The sequence below is a fragment of the Barbus barbus genome (assembly GCF_936440315.1).
Source record: "Barbus barbus genome assembly, chromosome: 36".
Lineage (NCBI taxonomy): Eukaryota > Metazoa > Chordata > Actinopteri > Cypriniformes > Cyprinidae > Barbus > Barbus barbus.
The window spans coordinates 15,794,673-15,820,451 of NC_136714.1; the positions used below are offsets into that span (position 1 = coordinate 15,794,673).

At 37.0% G+C, this 25,779-nt stretch overlaps 2 protein-coding genes across 4 annotated transcripts in view; one reads left to right on the top strand and one right to left on the bottom strand.

Annotated features, from left to right (window-relative positions):
• The first annotated feature begins 405 nt into the window (after nucleotides 1–405).
• LOC306855706 (ELMO domain-containing protein 1-like) lies at nucleotides 406–10,543 on the top strand. Of its 3 annotated transcripts, XM_079394520.1 has the most exons (12): nucleotides 410–496; nucleotides 927–1,000; nucleotides 2,524–2,669; nucleotides 2,805–2,833; nucleotides 3,437–3,534; nucleotides 3,612–3,741; nucleotides 3,903–4,036; nucleotides 5,018–5,086; nucleotides 5,467–5,490; nucleotides 5,784–5,834; nucleotides 6,244–6,377; nucleotides 9,794–10,543. In XM_079394520.1, the coding sequence occupies exons 2-12, from the start codon at nucleotides 984–986 to the stop codon at nucleotides 9,967–9,969; spliced, it is 1,008 nt and encodes a 335-aa protein (XP_079250646.1). In that variant the 5' UTR covers nucleotides 410–496; nucleotides 927–983; the 3' UTR covers nucleotides 9,970–10,543. The 3 variants fall into 3 exon arrangements, with proteins under 3 accessions (XP_079250647.1, XP_079250646.1, XP_079250648.1); XM_079394521.1 differs by lacking the exon at nucleotides 5,467–5,490 and having other exon boundaries at nucleotides 406–496; XM_079394522.1 differs by lacking the exons at nucleotides 410–496; nucleotides 5,467–5,490 and having other exon boundaries at nucleotides 812–1,000.
• A 6,669-nt stretch (nucleotides 10,544–17,212) lies between these two features.
• Nucleotides 17,213–25,779, bottom strand: part of LOC306856420 (glutamate receptor 4-like) — a 103,530-nt gene continuing 94,963 nt past the window's right edge. The window contains exons 13-16 of the mRNA XM_079395702.1: nucleotides 24,820–25,067; nucleotides 21,988–22,102; nucleotides 19,660–19,797; nucleotides 17,213–19,006 (exon numbers count right to left, since the gene is read on the bottom strand). Of these exons, the coding sequence (XP_079251828.1) occupies nucleotides 18,842–19,006; nucleotides 19,660–19,797; nucleotides 21,988–22,102; nucleotides 24,820–25,067 (666 nt within the window). The 3' untranslated portion in view covers nucleotides 17,213–18,841. The remainder of the gene's footprint in view (nucleotides 19,007–19,659; nucleotides 19,798–21,987; nucleotides 22,103–24,819; nucleotides 25,068–25,779) is intronic.

Genomic DNA, 25,779 nt, shown 5'->3' on the forward strand with positions numbered 1-25,779 from the left:
AACTGATTGTTTATATGGTTGTACTGATATATTCATTTTGTTGTTCCAGAAGTTTAAAGAAATGTGTTAGTATAATAATTTTCAAAAGTTTTTAGCATTTCAATTTTGGGTTAGATTGTTTTGATATATTTATAATAATTTATTAATTTAAATAACAGCAAGTCATCCTGGAACCTCTTTGAAAGTTTACTGAGACCCCTTGATTGAGGACCACACTAGAATGTCTTTATGGACCTCTTCAAACCCTGATTCTGGAAGATCAAATACATACCTGTAAATTCCAAATTATGGAAAAACAATTCTATAGAATATATATACGAGTTGTGTCTGTGTGTAAAGGAGCGAGAGGTCTTCTGGGGTCTTTCTTCGCTGCATTGCGATGCTCAGAAGCGCCCGCCCTCCCTCATTCACATGCTCATCATGGAGGAATAACAGGTACCTGCTTTACAGAGAGAGGAGGACAGGGTTATTCCCATTCCCAGCGACATCTTGAAACGTATGTTCTTTTCATGTATTTATCTTTTATCAGATACACTGATGTATTATTTGATACGCTGTTTTGATACACGACCATGTGTGGTGTAGAATAGAGAACAGCGCAGAAGAACACCTACTGCAAGATGAAATAGTCTCGACGGTAAATGACTCCGATTGTCAGTATTATATAAACAATGCTACCTGAATGTATTATAAACGGCTCATTTGTCGTGAAATATCACACCAGACATTAAATATGTGAAGGTGTATGTGTAGACCATGGCTTGGTTGTTGAAGCAGTTGCCCACGGCAACGTCTTAATCCGCCTAAAGCCACACTGACGACCTCGAGACATTATCGCTGTTGTATCCACGACGGCTGAATGCAATACAACGATTAAATAAACATACACTCTGGATTTCATTTTGAAACAATTATGTTTTGTACAGGTGGTCAGACCATCCGCGAATGTGAGTTATACTGTTGTAGCAAAGCAGACAATCGCGATGAAGCATTTTCTGAGGTAAGTACGTCTTTAGTGCTTAATGGTGATAGATCGCTTCATATGGCTTCGAAGCTGAAATATCATAGTTGTCATTTTCCATTTTAAAAATGCACATTAAATTCACCGGTATGCGGATTTTTTATTGCATGCTTTGTAGTATGGCCCAATTATGTCATGGATGTTGAAACAAAAACAGAAACCAAATAATTATTCATTATTCTTATCAGGTATTATTATAAGACTATTAATATTATCACCATCAGAATAACATGAGTTTAAATTGCATGCATTATTGCACAATAATAACAATATTTTGTGTGTGTGTATATATATTATATTATTTATTATTATTATATTATTGTTATTATGGAACATAGCCTGCTTCTATATATAAAGTAGACTAATTTGTATGATTATTTTATTGTTATTTGCATAAAATATCCTAATTATGAAATATTAATACACATGATGTACTTACTAGTGTTATTATCTTTAATTATTCATTTTATTATATATATTTTTTTTAATTCTGAAAATGTAAAATAATAATAATAATAAAAACCTGATAAATACTTTTAAATAAACAATTCCTTGGTGAGTCGTCCCCTGCCTTTAGGTAGGTGCTTCCTATCAGCCACTCCACTCCCCTTATATTGTTTACAATAAATGATGTTGAAAGGCACTAAACCTAATAAGAGGTTGCTCCAAATGTACCAGTATAGATTTGTATTTCACCTAGACATTTAGAGGTAGAGACCCCTATAATGCAATATCAGAACTGGCTTTTATTAAATTCCTGGAAAAGGAAATTACCTTCGGGACACGCCACTTCTGTTCAATAGCTTTGATAGACAATAACACCGTTTTTACAAAACACAGGTTTGACCGCAAATTCATTTCATGCCGATGGGGAGGCGAGTCTATTTTGTGAGCAGTAACTCTCAACGTAATCAGCAACTGGATTCAAACAGGTTTATTCCTAGTCCAATGCGTTTCCTGTAGTGAATTAGCCTGCAATTAGATTTTGCATATATTATATATGGATGGATTCATCCATGCATTGGTTCAAAACAGATGCATAGTAGATGTCAGTAAGTCCTTTGGTGTACACATACTGCTTGATACATGCAGGACATGAAACCTGTTTAAAGAATAATACTTTCAAAATTATATATCGCTTTCATCACACAGATCTTTGTAGAACTGTGACCCATTTCATCATCATGGCCCAATTATCTCTGTCTCGAATCACAGACATGCTTTTTACAATGGGGATTAGGCCTAGCTTTTGTAGACATCAGAGCATTATAAGAGAAAAATAATGTGCATTTCTCTTTGAACAGCTTAAGCAGTGTTCATGGGAAACAAATCTGATGGTTATTCAGTTCAGGTTTAGAGTACTCAAATATAATGAGCTTTCAAAATACCTCAGTGAGTACGCTTTATTCTGGGACAGAATACACACAGGTGTATTAGGCCTATCATCAGTATTGGACTTGTGTCGTTTTATTCAGGCCTCTTTATTTCTCTGAACCTTCTAGGGTACTGACCCAGTTACTGGTGTTCCTGTACTGTAAGTGTTTGTGGCGGGGCCTGAAGTTTGTCATCAGGAAGTTGACTGGACGATGTGAGCTTCAACGCATCTGTTACAATAACAAACCCGGTGCTCGAAGGACGCTCAAGATCGGTAAATACTATCAGTAATTTTAGCAGTACATCTACAGCAAAAACTACACTAAACTACATCTGTAACCTGGCGGTACGTGGGGAAATTTTTTTATTATTATATGTAACTTATTATATGTTTCTTTTAATTTCACAGAATCCTCACTCAAATGCTCTAAACATGAGGTAAGTCATGAGGTTTATGAACTAAAATTATTTATTTATATTTATTGCACATTTATTGTATCACATTTATTGTATTATTGTATTTTTATTTACATATTTAAATTGTATTTATATATTTAATAATATTATTAAATGCTATGCATTTTGTAATTTTATGTACATTTAGTAGTAGTATTTAAATACTATTATATTATTTATTCACATTTTGCTCAATAATATTTTCAGTTTTAAGCTTATGTAATTTTTTGCGTATTTGCATATTTTGCATATTTTTATTTAGACTAGCTTTAGCTTTAGCTTTATTTAATTTGTTTTTATTTCAATTTTACTAATTTTAGTACTTGAGCTTGTTTCAGTTGCTTGCCAAGGCATCATTTTTAATTTAGTTTATTTAGTTATTTCAGCTTTATTTCAATTAAAATGATTAATTAATACTATTAGATTTAGTTAAGAATAACAACACTGATTATAAGCTGATTTAAAACCCATCTCAAACTACAAGAAGGCTAAATATTTTACATACTGTATTATGCTGTTGTTTTGTATATTAGCTAATGACTGAACACTTTTTTTTTTTTTTTTTTTTTTACTCTACCTCCATAGCTTTTGCAGTCTGCCATCAACGCTCACCCAGATTCTGTGGAAAAGACTATCGATGAGATAATGTCCCTGAAAAAGATCAACCTTGACACAAACCCACAGTAAGGATCCCATCATTCGCTGATACAGTGTACTATACTTTTTGAGCACATATGTTGTATTTCTTTTCTTCTTCCAGGCTTGGCATCTCTCTCCAGGCTTGCCTGCTCCAGATCGTGGGTTACCGAAACCTAGTAGTGGAGGTGGAGAAGCTGCGTAGAGAGCCATATGACTGTGAAAACCCAGCACATGAGGAGATGCTCATGAAGGTATTAACAGTAACTCACTATTAGCGGGTGCCAGCCGTTTGATTACTGCTTCTAATAAATAGATATAGGTGGCTACCATTCACAGTGTAGCACTGCCTCTCGGCCATAACAGAATTGTCTCTAAAAGTGATGCCTTTCTCAAATATCTTTTCACTCACCAGCTGTGGAAGGAACTCCGTCCTGATTCTCCTCTCTCTGGACGCATCTCAAAGCAATGGTGTGAGATTGGTTTCCAAGGAAACGACCCCAAGACTGATTTCAGGGGCATGGGTCTCCTGGGCTTGCACAATCTACTGTGAGTTGAGAATCTGCTGAAGTGAAATCAGGACAAAAACATTAGATCGTTATAGTCCTTTAAATGCATGCACTTGAGTGAAATTTTGTTATCTACATCATAGCAGATCTTAGGTCTGTTCCGAAGCATAGTGTGTCTTTGCTGTCTAGTAACTACACAGGCCTTCTGGAAACATCCTAACCATCATGGAAACTAATAAGACCAATCTGAAACGCTTTACGCACTGTAGGCTTGTGCTATATAATAGCAATAGATTTTGACATTAGCATGTTGCTAAGCTAACAACACAATACCATTATCGGCTAAACATTACATAGCTTACACTGTGTAGAATAACTCTTGAATTACACTGAACTGGTTTTTATTAGTTAGCGGTAGGTTTTGACATTAGCATATTGCTAAGCTAACAACACCATACTCCATAGTATTAAATACATAACATACATTGAGTAAAATAAGATTTTGAATTACACTGAACTAGCTTTTATTAGTTAGTGATAGACTTGACATTAGCATATTGCTAGCTAACAACATCATACGCTATTAAGCAATAAATACATAACTGGTTTTTATCAGTTAGCAAAAGATTTTGATGTTAGCATGTTGCTAAGCTATACGTTACATACATTGGAAAAAATACGTTTTTAAATTACACTAAACTAGTTAGCAATAGATACACCATACTTAAAAAGCATACATAACATACATTAGATAAATTAAAGTAGTTTTTATCACTACTTTTTTACTAATGAGTGAAATGTATCTTTTTTAATCATTTTGTTTCCCTTATTAGATTTTTCAATGAGCTTGCGCAGTGCCTTAGCATTTGCTCAGGTAGCATAATTAAGTTGCCTAGCTTTTGAAACACCATATCAGGAGCACACTTACTGTATGTGGCCTTAAAATGCAGTCTACATAGGCAGCTCACTAGGTTTTAGAACAGAACAATTCAATGGCTAATTTTCCCTCTTTTATTTGCAGGTATTTCGCAGAGCATGACAAAGCCACCGCTCTCCAAGTTCTTCATGACTCCTTGCAGCCCAAACACAGGTCAGATCCTTCAGATGGTCCCCTTGAGTGGTTCCTACTGTATTTATATCTAAAAAAGTACCCATAATTAATATTACTGATGGGCTATAAGACACATTTAAACTTTAAACACACATTAGCAAACACGCACCAAAAGCAACACACAGCAGCAGGATCTTGCCACAGGATGTCAGTTAGGGTGTAGTTCCCCAGAAAGCTCTTATCAGTGCATTGCTTTATACTGTGTGCATATCATGTTTATTTTAATAGGTGATTTTTTTCATGCCGTGCAATCGATCACACCTTCAGCATGCTCTGTCACCATCATACACATCATGCACCCACACATTCCTTTATTTCTGTTCCTGCTTCTTTTTTATTCCCATCACTGTCATATGCAGGAACGTTTTCAAAGAGGAAGCCAGGTACTCCCATCTTTTCTCTCTCAGTAAGAAATTAATTTGATCATTTTGCTTCAATCTAAAGGATGTATTGTGTTGTTGTTATTTTTTTAAACTCGAAACTTCCAACCTCACCTCACTCTAAACACAAGGCATTATGCTCCATTATAACGTTGGTTAGTAACCGTGAATGCTTCCTCTTTTCTCCAGTGAATCTAACGTGTGTAATTGTCATCGTTTATAGTTGACTGCACTGTTTAAAAACAATTAGCACAAGACTGGGTGGATACACTCTAACATTTTGGGTTTTCACACAGCAAGATGAGCAAAGCTGAGTGGGACAAGAAGACATTTGACAAAGCAATTGGGTGAGTCCAGAATATTGCAAGCTATTGCATAAACTCTTTTCATTTGTGCCAGTAAGCAACCAAAGAACCAGTTCTTAAATCTGTGAATGTTAAAAATAATTGTGCTGTGTGTGCAGTAGTTATTAGTAGCCAAGCGCCTGAACCCTGATGCTTTGTGTGAGGATTTGAATCAGGCTCTTCTACTTGTCATGATGCTTTCAGGATGCATTAGCTCTGATGTGTAGCAGGAAGCCTGTTCAATCACTGCGCTGCTGACATGTGCGCACACAGACACAATTAAAGCACAGAACAGATGGAATCACGCTGACAAACACTGGCAGTGTCTTAACTTTTTATTATGTTTATTTACACCAAACAAGGATTTCTTTTACATTGTGTTTTGTGCTGACCCAAATCTTTTGTGGTGCAGATACTCCTTTGCCATAGTTGGCATAAACATCACAGACCTGGCATATTCCCTGCTGGTGAGCGGGGCTCTGAAGACTCATCTGTACAATGTGGCACCAGAGATGCCAAGTCTAGTGCACTTCCAACAGACCTTCTGTGAGTGTTATAATGTTGCCATTGTTGTCCTTGTGAAAACAAATCTTGTAGGCAACTTATTAAATAATATTACACAATAATATATTTATATATTCATGTAAATTATATAAGTAAAAGGATTAATAAAGCTACAATAAAAGAGTATAATAATAATAATAATTATTATTATTATAGTTATTATTATATATTTGTGGACAAAATATATAATTTATTTAATTCATATGATTGGTTTTAAAAACAGAATATTAAAAATAAAAATACATTAAAAATATTATATTTTGATATTTCTATCTATCAGTCAATCTGTATACTATCTGTATACATACATACAATATTTTTATATATTAATATAATTAGCATAAAATGAATTTCCCTAAAAGAGTACAGATAATAATAATTATTATTATTATATTGTTGTTGTTGCTATTGCCAAATATTTGTTTTAATTATACAATTTTTAATTTTTGTGAAAGCAATTTTTTTTAAATAAATATATATAAAAAATATTATTCTCTATTATTCTCTCATATTATTATTTAAATAATTTACATAAAATTAAATTCCATACAAGATTATAGATACTACTACTATTACTTATAATAATAATTATTATTATTTCATATTTGTGGACAAATTATACAGTTTATACAATTCAAATTATTGGTTTTAAATTATACAATTATTGTAAAAAAGAAAATTTAAAATAAATACAAACAATATTATATTTCAATATTTCTATCTATCAATTGTCACGTTCCCTCTCGGGACACAAGGAGCGAGGAGACGTAGGAGTACCAATAAGCCGTTTATTGCACACACAAGGAAACGAGGAGCATGGGGAGAGACGAACATCACTGACGATAGACCGGACACAGGGGCTAGGAAACACAGGGCTTATAAACACAGGGAAATCAACGAGGAAGAACAGAAACAGGTGAGGGCTAATCAAACGCAGGGCTGGGGACACATGAACTACTAATTAAACTAATCAACAGGAACGAGGATGGCCAAATAGAGACACGAGAGGAGGGGAAACACAAGACAAGGACTGACATTACGCCCCCCTCCGGAAGGCGTGTCCTCACGCCTAACACCATCCAATGGGGAGGGGGGGTGGGCGCTCTGGAGGCCTCCAGGGCGGTGCCCGTTCCAGGGGCCATGGCGGGTCAGGGGACTCGGGAGGCCATGGCGGGTCAGGAGACTCGGGAGGCCAGGGCGGATCTGGAGACTCGGGAGGCCAGGGCGGATCTGGAGACTCGGGAGGCCAGGGCGGATCTGGAGACTCGGGAGGCCAGGGCGGATCTGGAGACTCGGGAAGCCACGGCCTATTTTTCTCGGGTCGTGTGGCCTTGGCCCTTGGCCCGGCCACACAGGCTGTGACCCTCTTACCCCCCCCCAAAATTTTCTTGGGGAAGCTCCCCCCTGGGAGCCACAGAGGAGCGGGCTCTGTCGGGCGCTCTTGCAGCGCGGACTCTGTCGGGCGCCCTTGCAGCGCGGACTCTGTCGGGCGCCCTTGCAGCGCGGACTCTGTCGGGCGCCCTTGCAGCGCGGACTCTGTCGGACGGGTGGACGGAACCAGCGGGAACTCAGGAGGGCTGGACGGAACCAGCGGGAACTCAGGAGGGCACGTGCGTGGAGCCGGCACTTGGGGGCGCTCGGGAAGCGCGGACACTTGGGGGTGCTCTTGCAGCGCGGGGCTGGACGGAACCAGCGGGAACTCAGGAGGGCTGGACGGAACCAGCGGGAACTCAGGAGGGCTGGACGGAACCAGCGGGAACTCAGGAGGGCTGGACGGAACCAGCGGGAACTCAGGAGGGCTGGACGGAACCAGCGGGAACTCAGGAGGGCTGGACGGAACCAGCGGGAACTCAGGAGGGCACGTGCGTGGAGCCGGCACGGGAGGGCACGTGCGTGGAGCCGGCGCGGGAGGGCACGTGCGTGGAGCCGGCACGTGGGGGCGCTCGGGGAGCGCGAACACTTGGGGGCGCTCGGGAGGAGCTGTGCTGGTTGGGACCAGCGGAGACGCAGGAATCCACCTGCGAGGAGCAGGCACTGGAGGGCGCTCTGGAAGCGCGAGTTCGCGGGGGCGCTCTGGAAGCGCGAGCGGCGGCGGGCTCGGGGGAGCCGCTGACGACGGCGGGCTAGCTCCGACTCGGGCCCGGAAGTCTCCCAGACACCGGTATATCCCCAGCCTCCAGGTCAATCCTGTGGTGTCTGGGAGGTCCATGGGGTAGTTGCAACAGGCCCCGAGCCGGAACAGGTGGAGGATGGCCGCGTCATGGAGCTCCGAACTCCGCGCGAGCCCGCAGAACTCCTCTGCGTACTCCACGAAGGGTAGCTCGCGGAGTATCAGGGCGCGGAGGCGGGCGGCGAACTCCATCACCGTGGGGGGGGGGGGGGGGAACTGGAACAAACAAAAACTTTCCTCAAAACGGAAAACAAAGGCGGGGGTGGAAAAGCGCCGCTTACTTCTGTTCGGTCCGGTCTTCTGTCACGTTCCCTCTCGGGACACAAGGAGCGAGGAGACGTAGGAGTACCAATAAGCCGTTTATTGCACACACAAGGAAACGAGGAGCATGGGGAGAGACGAACATCACTGACGATAGACCGGACACAGGGGCTAGGAAACACAGGGCTTATAAACACAGGGAAATCAACGAGGAAGAACAGAAACAGGTGAGGGCTAATCAAACGCAGGGCTGGGGACACATGAACTACTAATTAAACTAATCAACAGGAACGAGGATGGCCAAATAGAGACACGAGAGGAGGGGAAACGCAAGACAAGGACTGACATCAATCTATCTGTATACTTTATACACATACATACATTATTTTTTATTTATTAATAACTTTATTTATATAAGTTGCATTAATTTATCTGAAATAATATAACAATAATAATAATAATTATTATTATTAAATATATCTATCAATCTATTTGTATACTATATACACATACATGCATACAATAGTTTTTATTAATAACTTTATTTAATTTGCATAAAATCAATTTCTCTGAAATAATCTAATAATAATAATTATTATTATTATTAAATCATATTTATTATTATTATTGTTGTTGTCAAATATTAGTTTTAAATTATACAATGATTCATTTTTATGTATATTATTTAACAAATTATTTAAAATAAATACATTAATATATATATATATATATTGTGTGTATCTCTCTCTCTATATATTTATTGTTAATAACGTTATTTATATTATTTAATTCAATTCCATAAAAGATTATAGATACTACTACTACTAATTATTATTATATTTGTGGTCAAATATTGATTTAGGTGTACGTAATTATACAAAATTATAAATGATTATATATAATTAAAAATGTTATATATTATTAATTTTTTTGTTTTGTATGTATTAATTATGATTTATTTTCTAAGGTTATCTGATGCAGGAGTTCCACAGGTTCTGGATCGAGGAAGATCCATGTGACATCATGGAGTTCAATCGCGTGCGCACCAAGTTCCACAAGCGCGTCCTGAAGCAGCTGAAGAACCCTGACATGGCACTGTGTCCTCACTTCACTGCCTCTGACCTTCACCTGGTCAACCTGTAGCTTCTCATTCACCTCAACTCTCATGACCTTTCACCTTCTCATCCTTAAAGCCCACGTCTCATTACTGCCAACTGCTTAGCCGGTCTCTTTCTCACACATTCTCACACCAATGTCTCCTTCAGCCCATGCGACCAGACGTTACTGAAGATCACCAGCACTGCTGAGGACCATGATGATTGTATGTGCTCATGGCAACAGTGCACCACTTTACAGCTTTCACACTGATTGTGATATTTACAGCTATCTGAATGTGGATGGGAGAGAGATCTCTCCCGATAGGACAAAGCTCCCTATCCACCAGTAGGTAGAGCTGTTGGTACGTATTGGGTAAGACACTGAGCTTCAGGTGTGCGAGAGTTTCGACCCACATCCACCGCAGTAGGCTGCACTGATACCAGGCACACTTAGAAACAGGTGGCCATTGTTTGTATACACTATCATACACTTTCAGAGCTGTTATATTAAAGATAACGTTTGTTTAATTATATTAAATCTTTTAAAGGAATATTCAAGATTCAGTACAAGTTTGTAAACTCCATCAATCAGCACCTTTTGGTATAATGTTGATTGCGACAAAAATATTCTTAAAAAAAAAAAAAATCTGGCTTACATTGACATTTACAATGGAAGTGAATGGGGCCAATTTGTAAATATTAAAATACTGTTTCAATACTGTAGCCATAAGTACATATACATGTATAATTTTAGTGTGAAAAAATACTAACCTTTCCTGTGTAAAGTTATTGACAATTTTATAACATTATTGGCATGACAACCCTAAAACAATTGTAAATACGATGATTTAAACAGATTGACAGCTCAAATAATACGTAAATGTTATCATAATAATTAATGTAAGTGCTTTTATGATATTATAAGTGTCAAATTTATGGCTCACTGTAAGCCAGATTTTATTATTATTATTATTATTATTATTAAAAAAGGGTAGAGTCAACATTAATTTTTGTGGTAATCAACATTATCCCACAGATGTTGTCTAACTTGCATTGAACCCAGAACAATCCTTAAAATGGAAATGATTTCAGCTTGCTGTATTTACAGATGATCATTCATTCATAATTTCATAACCATTATTGTCACTCTCATATTCTGAATCTCATACTTCTATCACATACGTACAGTACATACTGTAGACTACATGTTGCCAAGAAGCAGAGCTTAAAATCAAATATTCACTTGCCAAATATGGTAGGATAATGTGTTTTTTGTGAATGTTATCATGCAGAGCACATGATTGTTTTACAAATGTATTAGTGTTGATGTAAACAAAAAAATATGGAATGTTCCATTTTTCTGTTCTTGCACCAAAGCAATAAGTGACGTTTAGAACAGTTAGTAGAACAGTCTTGTTTTCTTTTGCACAAGTGGTGCCTCTATTGTATTCTTAAGACACTAATTAGCATAATTAATGTAAAACTCTGAAGTTTTGCCCTCAATGTGAGTAATTCAGGCTTTCTTTGGTCTCTTCTTTAACTTTTACAGCTGTTTCACATCACAAATGCATGTTGCTTTTTTGCTTAAGTTTGTCCATTAACCCTTTAACACCATGGACGGTCACAGGGTTTGCATGATGATTTAGTTTTTGCCTGCAAAAAATTGTGTTATCAGAATGTAACTTAATTTTAATATTGTTAATCGGTGCAGTGAATGTCTATTCTATTGGCAGTGTTAAGCAGCTTCTTTTTAATAGCTATTGGTTGAACTGTGTTTCCACATGATTTTTAAATGTGAAAAGTGTCATATTTCTCATTGCAGCACTTTTACAGATGAGACAGAAGCACTTGCTGTACATAAAGCCTTAGAGGTGGAATACATGGAAGCATTATTAAAGCTCATCATTATGCATGGCTGAATGTTTATATATCTGTTGGGTTTTTGTGTTCTCTTTCACATGCGTAAATGCTCTTTCCCATAAAAACAATACAGGATGCTTTGAGTTATCAGGAAATTAAATCATTGTTCTGCGGTGCTTTATAAATCATCAGACCTCAGAGTAAAAGGCTGCACGAAATGAAAAGCAATTACCATCATTTTAATATGTAATGGATTCTTAGAATTATATAAACAGGCTTTAAACTGAGGAAATTTGCACAAATTATGGATATGTTCAGCATGTTAAATCTCCTGCTTCCATTCTAAGTAACTAAAATTTATAGAAAAAATACAAAAAAGTTATAAAATAAATTAAAGCTATAAAATGTAAAACTTTTAGTATTACTATTACTGTTCACATTACACAATTTTTGTACTCACAACCACATTTGCTAATAGGGTAATGTGGGGCAATTTTGACTTGTGCCTCATATTTCCATATGAAGCCAAAACAATAAATCAAAATCTCTTATTATAAAATCCCCAAGATATTCCCTTATTAAATCAAAATAGTTTTTTCAGATATTGTACTTAAAGGGGAATATTAGTGCTCCTTGTGCCAAATCGTTTAAGAATTTGTGGATTTTCTAATGTGGGACAGCTCGTGCTCAAATCAGGGACATTATGTTTTGGGTTAGAAATAGTTAAATTTTTACAAAGCAAACTTCACATTTAACACTCCTGGTTAAATGTGCATAACCTTGTTTGGTTAATTTAGTAGGCCTACAGTGTGCTTGCTGTCTTCGTCAGTAGTCTAAAAAACTAGTAGCTGCCTATATGTTCACGTGTGGAATGTTAAATACAACTATATAACACAGAAATCACATACCATTTAAAAGAATTTATTTCAAAAATAATAATGACCATGTTATTAAGTCAAAAATGTAAAATCAGACTTAATGATAGCAAATTTCATAAATGATTTAAAAAAGATTTACATTTTGGAACATGGAATGATTAGAACTGTTAAACTTATTTTTTTTAAGAATTAAAACTATGTATTTTCAAAAGCATGTGTTAAGAAAACTGTAATGATAAAAACACTTCATAACAAAAATGAGTAGTCCTCTAGTCTCTAAATTTTAAATCTGGATCTTAAAACAAATAATATTTGTGCATTATAAGCATTTATAAGCACCATTATAAACATTTTGCAAAAATACATGTATGGCATTTAACTTTCTTAATGCACATTTTATCAATTGAATAACAGTATATTTGACTGTCCCACAATAGCCAAAACATGTTCACTTTAATGTTGTAAAAGAAAAGATAAACGCACTGAAGCTTAGGTGTCCCACATTAGTCAGTGTTCCACTTAACACTAATCCACCACACTGGATTAAAAATGCAAATAAATAAACAAAACAACAACAACAACAACGATAAAATATATAAAAAAATAAATAAAGCTATACAGAATTATTTATAATAATAATAATGACAAAATCACACCACAAAAATTACCATAATAAAAACTGAAAATAAAAAAAATAAAACCTAAAAAAAACTGCCACACACAAAAATAGGTGTTATTCTGAGTTTGATCGCATGGAGGCAATAACGTTCAAGCTATTGCGAGCATGTTCTCTGTCAGGACTCTCGTTCATCTTCAGATGCGTTTATGCTAACGGTTATGTTCTTGGAGAAAACAGATGCGGGTACAGAATGAATGATGTTGTGTTTCGAAGAAGGAAATCTGAATTATAAGTACCCATATAATGTGTAACATTAATTATTTACAAAATTATTATTTAACATTATTATTCATAAGACATCCCAGCGAAACTGAAACGCCATTTATAAAAGATGCCAACCCAGCTGAAAAACATCTTCAGTCAGCCGAGGCTAATCTGCTAGTCTCCCAGACTGGCCTGACTGATCTGTCGACAGTTTTAAATGGCTTTTGTGCCCTTTCAGCTGGTCAGACTGGGAGACCATCTTAGCTAGGACCAGTTTCTAGGCCAGCAAACTGGTTTAAGGCTAGTTTATGATTTTTCACCAGAAGACACACAATATTTAGTTGCATGGCCAGTGATTATGTAAACTTACAAAGCAAAAGTGTCTCATTATTTGAGACTACAATGCCTGTGTGATGACAAATGTGCACACAAGGTGTTCAGTCTTCTCATAAACACAGGTTATGGTTTAGACAGTATTTATCTGCCCACTCATAACAGTCAAGACCTAACAGGACATGACAGCCAATCTGACATCAGACACACTCTGTCACATGCAAGTTCCTGTTTCCCCAACACGTGCCTTATTGTGGAGCGGCTAGTGACAGCGTTTAGCAGAATGTCCAAACATTTTACGACAGGGATGTCGAGAGGCATTAAGAACCCTTTTAGCGTGATAACAAATAATAAGGAGAGCTCAAAGTGAAACGGGGCATTACCAGCATCAACCAATAGCCTACATAATTCACAGAACACATCAGTTCATAGACTTATTGAAGGATTTTGCTTTATTATGATTGTTTTAAAATGGCTTCAATTCAAGTATACTGTATTTTCCACCTGTGTCCTGCAATAGGGTGTCTGGAATGACTTAATAACATAGATGCATTGTAGTATGCACTGCAGTATATAGCCTACTTTATATTAAGTATGCAGTAACTATGTTAGCATTTGGTTTCATACTTTCTTATCAGTGACTGGTTTGTAAGGAAATTCTACTTCACTTATTGCATACAATGCAGGCTATACTGCATACTATTTGTTAAAAATAATAACTAGTATGCATTAGATTTGACAATATTGGATTATAAATGCAAAATAAATTCTTATTTACAAAATGATTCTCATTTACTTAATACCTCAGAAATAAAATTATGTCAGTAGGCTATGCCTTTTTAAACATATATACTGTATGTGTGTTTGGAATGATATACTATTAAAGTACACCTGTGATTTGCAGTCTATACTGTTTATTTGCAGTATGCAGTAACTGCATTAGGATTCCATTTTGAGTCAATGTTCGTCTGTTTTCATTGGCTATGGTTGGAATACAACACTACTTCACTGTTTAATGCATGCACTGTATACTACATACTAGTTACTAAAAATTATAATTGAAGCATTATGCATAGCATTTGCCAATACTGGCTTTAAAATGTAAAATAAACTGAATGATAAAAGTATGTCAGTTTGCTCTTATGATCATATCCTATGTGTGTATGGAATAACAAACTATTATACTACCCCTACTAAGTATGCACTGAAGTATACTTAATGTGTAGTATGCAGTAGACAAAGTTGGCATTCCATTTTGTTATAATGCCCGTCTGGTTTCATTGGCTTTTGTAATGGAATACTACTACTTCACTATTTAATGTGTACACCATATACTGTATACTATAAATGATTCAAAACATGTCCAAAATACCATACTGCAATACTACTAATACTAGCGCTGAAGTAGTAGGCTGTGTATTCATAGGTACTGTATATACACCACTGTTCACATTATGCATTTTTTTTTTTTTTTTTTTTTGCATTCATAGAATACCCGGATGATTTACATGTTAGATTAAAATAACATAAAAATGTAAAAAAAATATATAAAAATTAATACTGAATCAACACGGTTACACCATCAAAAGAAAAAAGTCGACAGGTAGAAGTCGATAGTGAACGTAACAACTGTATTCATTTTCACTGATTGCGCCATAGTGACCGACGCGCGCACAAACCACAGGCAGGAATGCTACAGGAACGTTAACGCAGCACGTATTAATAGAGGCGGATTTGGATTTCTGCACGCTCCATATTTAGGTGAGGCTCCTCACAGCTTCATCCTATTTGACCTTGAGGGTTGATAGTTCCTCGTGGTTTATATATCACTAGAAATCGCTAGGTGAATGTGTCCCAATATAAAGACCTTATAGTTATATATTTTAAATAATAAATGAGCCACGTTATGCTTCTGAAGCGAAAACCTAAAGATGAATAGACAATGTGGGCTCTGCACTGTAAGATCACAAGATAACACATAAACTGAGAGTTGCACATTTTGAGATGGTCCTGGATGACATATTCCTCAAGGTCATTATTAGCGTGACTGTGTTCTAACATATGTACCAACATCTGTTATAGGAGGGCATTTAGGTTTTCAGCGCCAACCGCTGTTTTCCTGCAGTATTTATTTGTATTCCCATCATGCGCTGCTTTGCCCTTTCTGCAAGGATTCTTGTAAGGGAAGAAAATTTGACTATTTACTGTAATGTTAGTGCTTTGTGGTCTTTTTCAGTGACCACCTATGGCATGGCCATTTTTACCATCTGCTCTTCAAAGACAAGTGCACTTCAGATACTTGAATGGTGAATACTATTCTCAAATAAAAACTGAAAATAAATTATAAAAATTAAAAATAATAATAAGAATATTGTTTGTTTGTGAATAATAATGATCTTTTTGGTCATACATCAGCATGACTACATGCACTGAGGTTTTAATGAATGCTTTCTGCATGGATATTGATGCAGACTGCCTATAGTGCCAATCGATCCTCTCCAAGGAGCAATTACTGCCATTAAGTACTTTGGTCTAAAAAAAAAATGTTTTTTTTCTCCCTATCAGAACATGTCACTCTATCTCAGTGTCAGTGGATCGAACTTTCTTGACCCTATATCTTGTGTACATCATATAGTATATAAATATACATACAGTACTAACAACTGTGTGCTATATTGTCTAGTTTATATATTATACACACACTTTCTCTATATATTGAGGAGGGTAAAATAGTCATTTTTACTTGGCAATTATAAGCACAATTATATTTACACACACACACACACACACACGTTGGTTTTTGTGGTTTATGGGGACTCTCCATAGGCGTAATGGTTTTTATACTGAACAAACTGTGTGTGCTATTGCCCTACACCTAAACCTAGCCCTCACAGGAGACTTTGTGCATTTTCAAAAAAAACACCATTTAGTATGTTTTTTAAGCCTTTTGAATTTTGAATGGGGACATAGGCAGTGTCCTCATAAACCACCTTCATATTGTAATACCTCTGTCATACCCATGTCATTATGCAAATTTGTGTCCTCATAAACCACATAAACATGCACACACACACACACACACACACACACACACACAAACAAATCAATAATAATATATAGGTAGTGGTTGAGACACGAATGCAGCATGATTTTACATGTTGTGTGCAAGTACATGTTGTGTTTTAAGTTTGTGGAACATAAAACTGGGGATTTTTTTTTACACAATGGAAGCAAATGGTAACCAAAACTATTTGATTAAAAAAAAAAAAAAAAAAAAGAATGAGATGACAGAATTTTTGGTGACTAATCCAAATAAAGACACAAAGGAGCAATTTCATATCCATTAATATTTTACTAAAAAATGATCAAAATAAATATTTACAATTTTAACATGTTAACCTAGTAAGGACACCACTTTCATCACAGCATTAGAAACCATGGGGAAAAAACCTAATGCCACTCTCCAAACACACTGATCTTCAATATGCATCAGGATCATTGTGTGCGCGTGTGTTTTTGAGACAGAATGAGAGAAGGCAGAGAGGAAAAAACAATGAGAGACAAACATATTGTGTGCTTGAGTAAAAGTACATGTGTATTTAACAAGACGAGGGGTTGTCGGAACAGGAGGGACCATAAATTGCACTTTCCGATCAAATGCAAGTTAAACAGAACTTGGCAGAGAAAGACTGATCAGTATGGTGTCCTGAAGCTTTGAAATTGTCCACGTACTGTCCTTTCATCCAGATGTCCGTTGCTACAGTTTTCTGGAGAACATGCTGAAGGCCTGAATGAGGTTACACAGTGTTTTTCATAAAAAAGGCCAAAGCTGGACTCTGACCATGGCTCTCACGATACAAACAGTGTCTTCAGAGGCGGTCAGTGTTCTGAACACTTTCTATTCTATTTCTATACATGTTTGCGTAGTTAAGTTAGATTCGTTTCTTGTCCGATTGGATTTCATTATATCATTCATAAAGATGTCTGCTCTAAAATGAATGGACAAACATTTAAATACTTCTCAATATTCTCACTTTTTTCAGAAGTCACATAAATCAAAAATAAAATACGCTTCTGTGGTAAAATTAAAACAGTCTAGAGGGTACCATGGTCTATGACTGCACAGTGATTATGCAGGGCATGGCTTGGGAAAGAGCAGCGGCTGAGATGCACTGAGGGTGTGTGCCACATTCCCGAGAATCATGGACGCATAGGTCACTGGCACTGATAACATGCCCATGTTATTAAATCCATAGAAGTTCATGTACATCTACATATATCAAACCTTTTCCATGTGTGTTTATTTTTATCGTTTTCTAATCATTATTGTGATGAATCCTTTTTCTAAAGATGGTTTAAAAAGAGAATTACACTCTGTCCACTACAGAATCGGCTATTTACAAATTCGTTAAAAAGCAAGCGAGTTGTACAGTCTGCTATTTACAAAACAATGTAAATAATTTACTTTAGGTATGATTTTATAGAATATATTTATATGAACTTTTCTTCACAGTTTATTTAATAAGTATTCATTAATACCATATCAATGTTAACAATACCCTCTCGGGCAAACAAATGCCCATTTTTAGCTATGTTGAGATGTCGAGATGCTGCGTTTCGGTTTGGCGAGGGTTATAGCAGAGTGTTAGAACGAGCAGATCTTTTTTTTTTTCGCCAAACAGCTACCAGTCGAGTTTGCTGTTCTTTCTTCCCACCCGCTTCTTCGCCCTCAAAGGCAGCATGAGTTCTTTGAATGTACATGATGGAAACACAGAAGTCTGTGCGATAACCACCGCACAGTATCTTGCGGTGGCACCCCGATGCATAAAGCCGTCAGGGGCCTCGGTTTCCTTTCAAAATCTACCTTGTCGGCGCGATTGCTCTGCTTGGTGGCGTCATTGATGTAGGGTCAGTTTTCTGATGTCTGTTTTGCGGAGTTTAAGGCACTTGAACGTTTTTGGATTTCACGGTAAGTCGGACGACACCAGAGCCAGTCCGGAGCTCTGCCGCAGCGAGGGGCCGGAGTGGACAGCCTTGGGGCAGTCGGGAGTCAGGACGCGCCCGTTCTCGCCCATGCTCCCCGTAATGGACAGGCGTGCCTTGTTCCGCATGGCTTCGGTGAAGGTGAGCTGTGTCCGGGGAGAAAAGAAAGATAGGAACAGGGAGAATGGGAGTCAGCTGTGCGCACTTAAAAAGCCAGAGCATCATTATTTGAATGAATGCACATTATCAGCAAGCACATACAAAACACCAGATTATGACACAGTTCAGCAATGAAGCGTCTTAAATGCATCTGGCATAGTCCTTCGGAGTCAAAGATTACTTGAAATTCACAACTAGGGGGGTTTTAAGACTATGCCTAGGGTGAAATGATCATCTCAAGCTTGGTTTAGCTATTCCTCTTTAGGTACCGCACTGGCGTGTGATTACAAATGTGTGCAGTCCAGGTACCTCGCTCTTCAGCATGCGCAAATATGTGAATGCACTTCTCCGACTTGGAGTACAGGTGAAGGAGACAGAACACACAAACACAAGAAGCTTTACCACGGCAAGCTACGGCAGCGAAAACAGAGGAGCTCCACTTACGACTGCCGGGCACCTACGTACATCTGACCTCCTACATCTCTACTCCTTCAGTGGCGTAGACGTTGTAACCCTCTCTATATGTGGCTAAACTCTGAGTGCTGTGGGTGGGACTGGGCCCTGGGGAGGGATGGGGGCTGGGGAGGGGTACAGGACTGGGGAGAGGAGAGGAAGAGGGGCGACGTTCAGACTGTTCCACCTTCATTCTCTTGGCCTCGTTTTGGGACTTGTAGCAGAACTCGATGAGGGCCACCAGCATGGCCAGGCCCAGGCCCCCGACCAGAATGTAGAAGACCCCAGCCACATTACTGAGGCTGAGGGCCTGTGAGCTCTTGTCCTGGATGCGAGAGGAGGGAAAGGAACAAAAAGACAGGAAGTTAACGCGGCGGGAGCGGAGCCAACGTACACTTGCACGCACGCATTCAGAGAACTACTCTACGAATCTACTCGCTACCAAAACACATTCACACACATTTACAGACAAATCAATTCGTACTGTATCCTCGCAATCAACCTTTCGCTTGCAGGCTAATCTGAAAAGCTGATGTTTTTGTGGCGACTTCTATCAGGCATCGATGCTTTGACAGCATCTTAAAGGGTGACAATTAGTAAGTAATTACAGGAGATGTTTTAATTTTTCTCTCAAATGGGGTTTTAACTTCTCACTGTGTTCTAGCTTATCTCCACATGTGGCGTGTTTCTCGCTCCACAAAAGTCGTGCTTGCTTGGGTTGTCATGCAAAGAGAAATCAATGGTACGCTCGGTTAAATAAATTTAGGATACCTTCAAAAGCCCAGTCACTTTCATTTCTCTCAGGTACTAGCTTATGTTACTAAAAACAGAGATGCATCTAAGAAGATATTTAGTGTGGAGAAGCAGGGCATGCTGGAACTATCCTGCTTGGTGCACATCTGAAATCTCCCTACAGATGAGCATGCGCTAGATACTGGTGACTTTCTGCCTCACTGAGCATTAGACAACAGTGATGGTCCCAGACTTGTGGAGACTGACCTTACTTCCCGAGTCCTTGGGTCCACACTCGCCCTTATCGTACCACCATTTGTTTTTCAGCTTGTCTAAGATGCCTGATTCACTCAGTTTCAAAACGGCAAGGTTTACGGGGGTTCTTCAACCGCGCAGAGGAATGTAACACAAATAACATAAATAACATCATAGGACATGTTATTTTATGTTATTCACTCATAACAGCTGACACAGCAGTTGCACTGGCAAAGTGACCGAGCCGAGGGTCCCGTTGTGATACATGTCTCTGTGCTCTATTTAAGGGAACAGTGTTTTAGGGCCTGGCACTGGAGCCACAGACATATGAACGGGACCTTGCTCCATCGCTTTGGGTAACGGGCGCATACTGCCACGGCCTGCTTCTCTACCAATGCTGGAGGCAATTACTGTTAAACCAGAATTATTGGCATATACCATAGGCACTAACCTTTTCATATCCCTCTAACCACAGCCAACAGAGCAATTTTATTTTTACTGTTCCAATACTTATGGAGGGCACTGCATATATATATATATATATATACAGTATATTTATTTACAAATATAATACATTTATTTCATACTAAGTATAGTTCAAATCTATTTACTCACATTGCTCTAGAGTTACTGATTAAAATTATTCAACTTTATTTAGAGTACTACTTGTGCACAATGAACATTTCTTAATATTAAGCCTAAAATGTGTTTTAATGTAACTATTGATGAGAATACTATCTTCAAATGCAAGATATTTAAAGTGTACCTAAAGTATACTTTCAATAGTTCCACAATCATATACTGTATACTGCAGCATATCTTTAGTTGGACCTCAGCATTACTTCTGCACAAGTAAACTGCATTAAGTACAAAATTAGTTATTCCAATTTAGCAGACTTTAAGTATACCAGTTTAGTATACTAAAAGTACAATATACATATACATAGGGGTATACATATACATATATAATAATATGTATAATAATATGATAATATGTATACAAATTTATGTTAAAAATAGTAGTTAATGTTTTAGTGTTATTGCGATCTAGTGCCATTTAAATGTTTAAATTTGCGGAGTCTCAATTTTGTGTCGTCGTTTAGTTTCAGTTTTTCTAGTTTTTGTTTTTATTTGATTAAAACCACCTCTGCCTTTGACTTTGGATCGTGTCTTTAATACATAATCATAATGCGACACTGCAGCACCATAATGAATGTTCTCTGCATTCCTATAAAAAAATGCAGCTAATGCGCCTCAGGAGAAGAAGAACAGCAGCTAAAGAAACTGGAGGTAAAAAGGCGCAACTATTTCAAAGGAGAAAAAGTTCCTTGATGAATGCCAAAAGACTGACGAGGGAATCTGTGCACAGTACTCCAGGCGAATATTTGTGCTCTGACAGTAATTGCGTTCCTTTCTCTCTTCAGGCTAAACAGGGTCAGGATGAAGGTCATGTATGCGTTTACGCCCCGGCAGATGCTCCCGTTACAGAGGAAACTGTTTACCCGCGTTGGTTGACATAGTGGCTAACCTTCTCACCACCTCCTCCGCTGCCACACTCTCCTTTGTCGTACCACCACTTGTTTTTCAATTTGTCCAACAGGCCTTGTTCATTCAGTTTTAAAACTGCCAGGTTAACTGCACTTCTTGAAACGATAAAACATAGTTTGTCAGTAGCAGCAGTTTGTCATAGTTGAGCAGAATCCAATCAGGTTAAATTAAGAAAGAAAGGGGTGGAAAGTTCTATAGATTAGTCGCCCGTTCCCACCCCACGTCCCCTTAGAAAACACCGAACCACGGAGGACAAACCTCTCTTTTCCTGTTTTCATGTTAATTTACACCAGCCTTTTTTGTCTACCTGAACTACACATCTCCAGATGGGGGAATGGAAAAATCAATACCTGCTCTCCGCTTTAAACCCCCTCCCCAACCCAAGCTACCCTTATTTCCTATCCTCACTCGACCGCTTTACTATGCACTCAATATTGCTGAGATGCGCAGAGGGACCTCACAATATTGAATGCCTGTTACTTTCCCTATATGCTGCTTACAGACGGTTTAAATGAGCACTGAGGGTTTAAGCCTCTGAAAGTGCTGAATGAGTTTGATCCTATTCCCCAGACCCCTGCATTCCCACCTCTGGCTCAGCCACAAGAGAGCTGGCAACACAATTCTGCTCCGAAACACCAGACACTATCTTTCCCTGCAGTTCTCAGAATGTTTATCGTTCTGTAGATAATGTTCTAAAAATATAAGCATATCATATAAATTAATGTTATTTTACGTACTTGTTATAACACAAACAATGGGGTCCAAAAGTCTATAGTATGAATAATACTTCTATTTTTGAATTTTTCACTGTAAATCAGCATGGTCTTTGTAAAATATTGAATTAAAACAAGCATTCAAGTCTTATGTCTTAGTACATGCACATGTCTATTTCTCTATGACATTCAGCATGATTTGACAATATTCATAATCATAATAAACATATTGTGCTTCAATGGAATCAAGAATATCTGACATTTTGAGATCTTATTATTATTATTATTATATTTATTTATTTTTTAACAAATGTTCTTATTCAATAATTAAACAAAATTTTTTGCAAAATATCAAATATTTACTAAATTTAATAATAATAATTTTTGTTTTAAATATCAAAATCCTAAAACTTAATATTTTCAATGACAATAAACAAGCAAATAAAGTGCACAATCTTAAATATTTACAAAATTAATAAATTTGGTCAAATCCATTTAAATAAATTAATAAGTACATATTCTTTTTAAATATTAATATTTTAAAATATTTATTAAAATATTCAGTAAATATTTAATAATTCAATTGTTTTCAAAATCCTAACAATTTATATTTTAATAACAATAAATAAATGATTAAATGTGAACTAGATTTTAAAATATTTATGAAATTCATAAATTTAGTCAAATTAATATAAATAAATACATTTAAATATTTAATAACAATACATTTGTTTTCAAACTCCGAAAATTTATATTTTCAAAAATAAATAAATAAATTTGAACTAGATTTGAAAATATTTACAAAATTGATAAATTTGGTCAAATAAATTTAAATAAATTAATAAAGACATATAAATAAATACTTAATAACAGTCCTTTTGTTTTCAAAATCCTACTAATTTATATGTTCAATAACAATAAATAAAAAATAAATGTGTAAATGTGAACAAAAATTTTAAACATTAATTTTTTTTTTACAAAATTCATCAATGTAGTATAAATAATTTAAATGAATGAATTTATACATTTAAATTTAGTAATTATAATTATAATGCATTTGTTTTTATTATAAAACTAAAACTTTATATTTTCTAGATAGATAGATAGATAGATAGATAGATAGATAGATAGATAGATAGATAGATAAGATAGATAGATAGATAGATAGATAGATAGATAGATAGATAGATAGATAGATAGATAGATAGATAGATAGATAGTAATAATTTCAAAATCATAAAAGTTTATACTTCAATTAATCCATCAATTAATTAATTAATCATTTACATTTATTACTTTTGGACTCCACTGTAAAAGTCTAATCTTGCAAATCTATGATCTAGTTAAGGGTCAAAATGTACATGATGGGAATGATTCAAGAGAGGTTTATCCTGATTGCAGTTTATCCTGAATGCAACATTAATAAACACACAGCCCACAGGAACAAAGAACGGGACAGGGAAAGAATGTAGTGAGACACATCTGAGCTGAGGAGGGGAAGAGAAAGAAGAGCATTAAGGGCAGTGTGCTGCAGATCTGAAGCCGAGTGAATCTCCTGCGCTGGTCTGATATCACGACAGCAGGAGAAAAGCCGTTATGCCATTGGACGCTCTTCCCCCCGGTATCATGAGAAGAGTCAGACAGACCGCAGTAACTCTGCAACACAATGGCTGATCCCGGGAGCTACCGTCATCTGTAACTGACTCTTCTCAAACTTTCTTTACACGCTTCATGGTACTTGTAGTGTGTTTAAATGTGCGTACCTCTCAGTATAAGTGGGAAAATGATCAGACCAGGCAGAATATTCACAGGCTTGTCCATTCGTTGAAATTCATGTTCATTGTTAAACATCCAGACATTTCAGTGGCATTAACATGCATGCATCAGTTTGAAATTACCTGCTTCAGGTTACATTAAAAAACTAACAAACAAACAAAACGAGAGAAAGAAAACATAGCACTACGTATACAAGACCTTTAACTGCCCACAAGAACACATGAGAAAAGCAAAAAGAAAGAAGAGAAAACTAGAAATAGGCACGCCAGGGAAGGTGGAATACCATAACAACACGTGACATATTGTTATACTACTCCACCCACCTTAACTGTGAGCCCTTAGGCGTCGCCACCCCGTAGCCTTTGGAGTCCAGGTTTCCTCCCACTTTCATGGTGTCGCAGGGTTTGCGCTGCTCCGTGTACTCGTTCATCGTGGACTCCAGCAGGAAGGCGTACTTCCCTTTGGATTTTCTCACTCGTGCCACTCCCTCTGCCGTGGTTTTAGTGAACACCGTGGGCTCGGCAGACTTCATGTAGCTCCACATTTTCTCATAAACGGCGATCTTTGACCTCTGAAAGTTGGGGTAGAGGTGTAGAATGGCAGTGAAGTGTGCAGAGGAAGTGTGGAGGGTGCAGATTATTTGTTTGTCGGCGAATTATTACAGTTATTATTACAGTTTATAGTTTGGAGGTTTAGAGGAAATGACAGTTTCGAGGTTCTCAGCCTTGGGGTTGAGATCCCTTGTGGGACTGGGAGATTTTTTTTATCAATGTACTGTATTAATTATGTTAATTACTTAAATTATTAATTATTATACACATTACCATTCAAAACTTTGGGGTCTGTAGTTCTTAATACTTTTATTCTGCAATGACACATTAAATTGATCAAAATCATCAGTGAAGACATTTATAATGTTACAAAATATTTCTTTCAAATAAATGCTGATCCTTCTAGTCATCAAAGAATCCTGAAAAGAAATGAATCTATAGAATGATCAGAATCATGTTAGAATGATTTCTGAAGGATCGTGTGCCACTGAAGACTGGAGTAATGATGCTGAAAATTAAGCTTTGCACTCACAGAAATAAATCATAAGTATTAAAATAGAAAACAGTTATTTTGAATGTAATTAATGTTTCACAATATTGCTATTTTTACTGTATTTTTGATCACATAATGTGACATTTGGTAAGCATAAAAGACTCATAAAAGGTCCTTAACGCCACTGAATAAAAAAAAAAAAAAAAAAAAAAGATAATTGCGACTTTTTAGCTCACAAT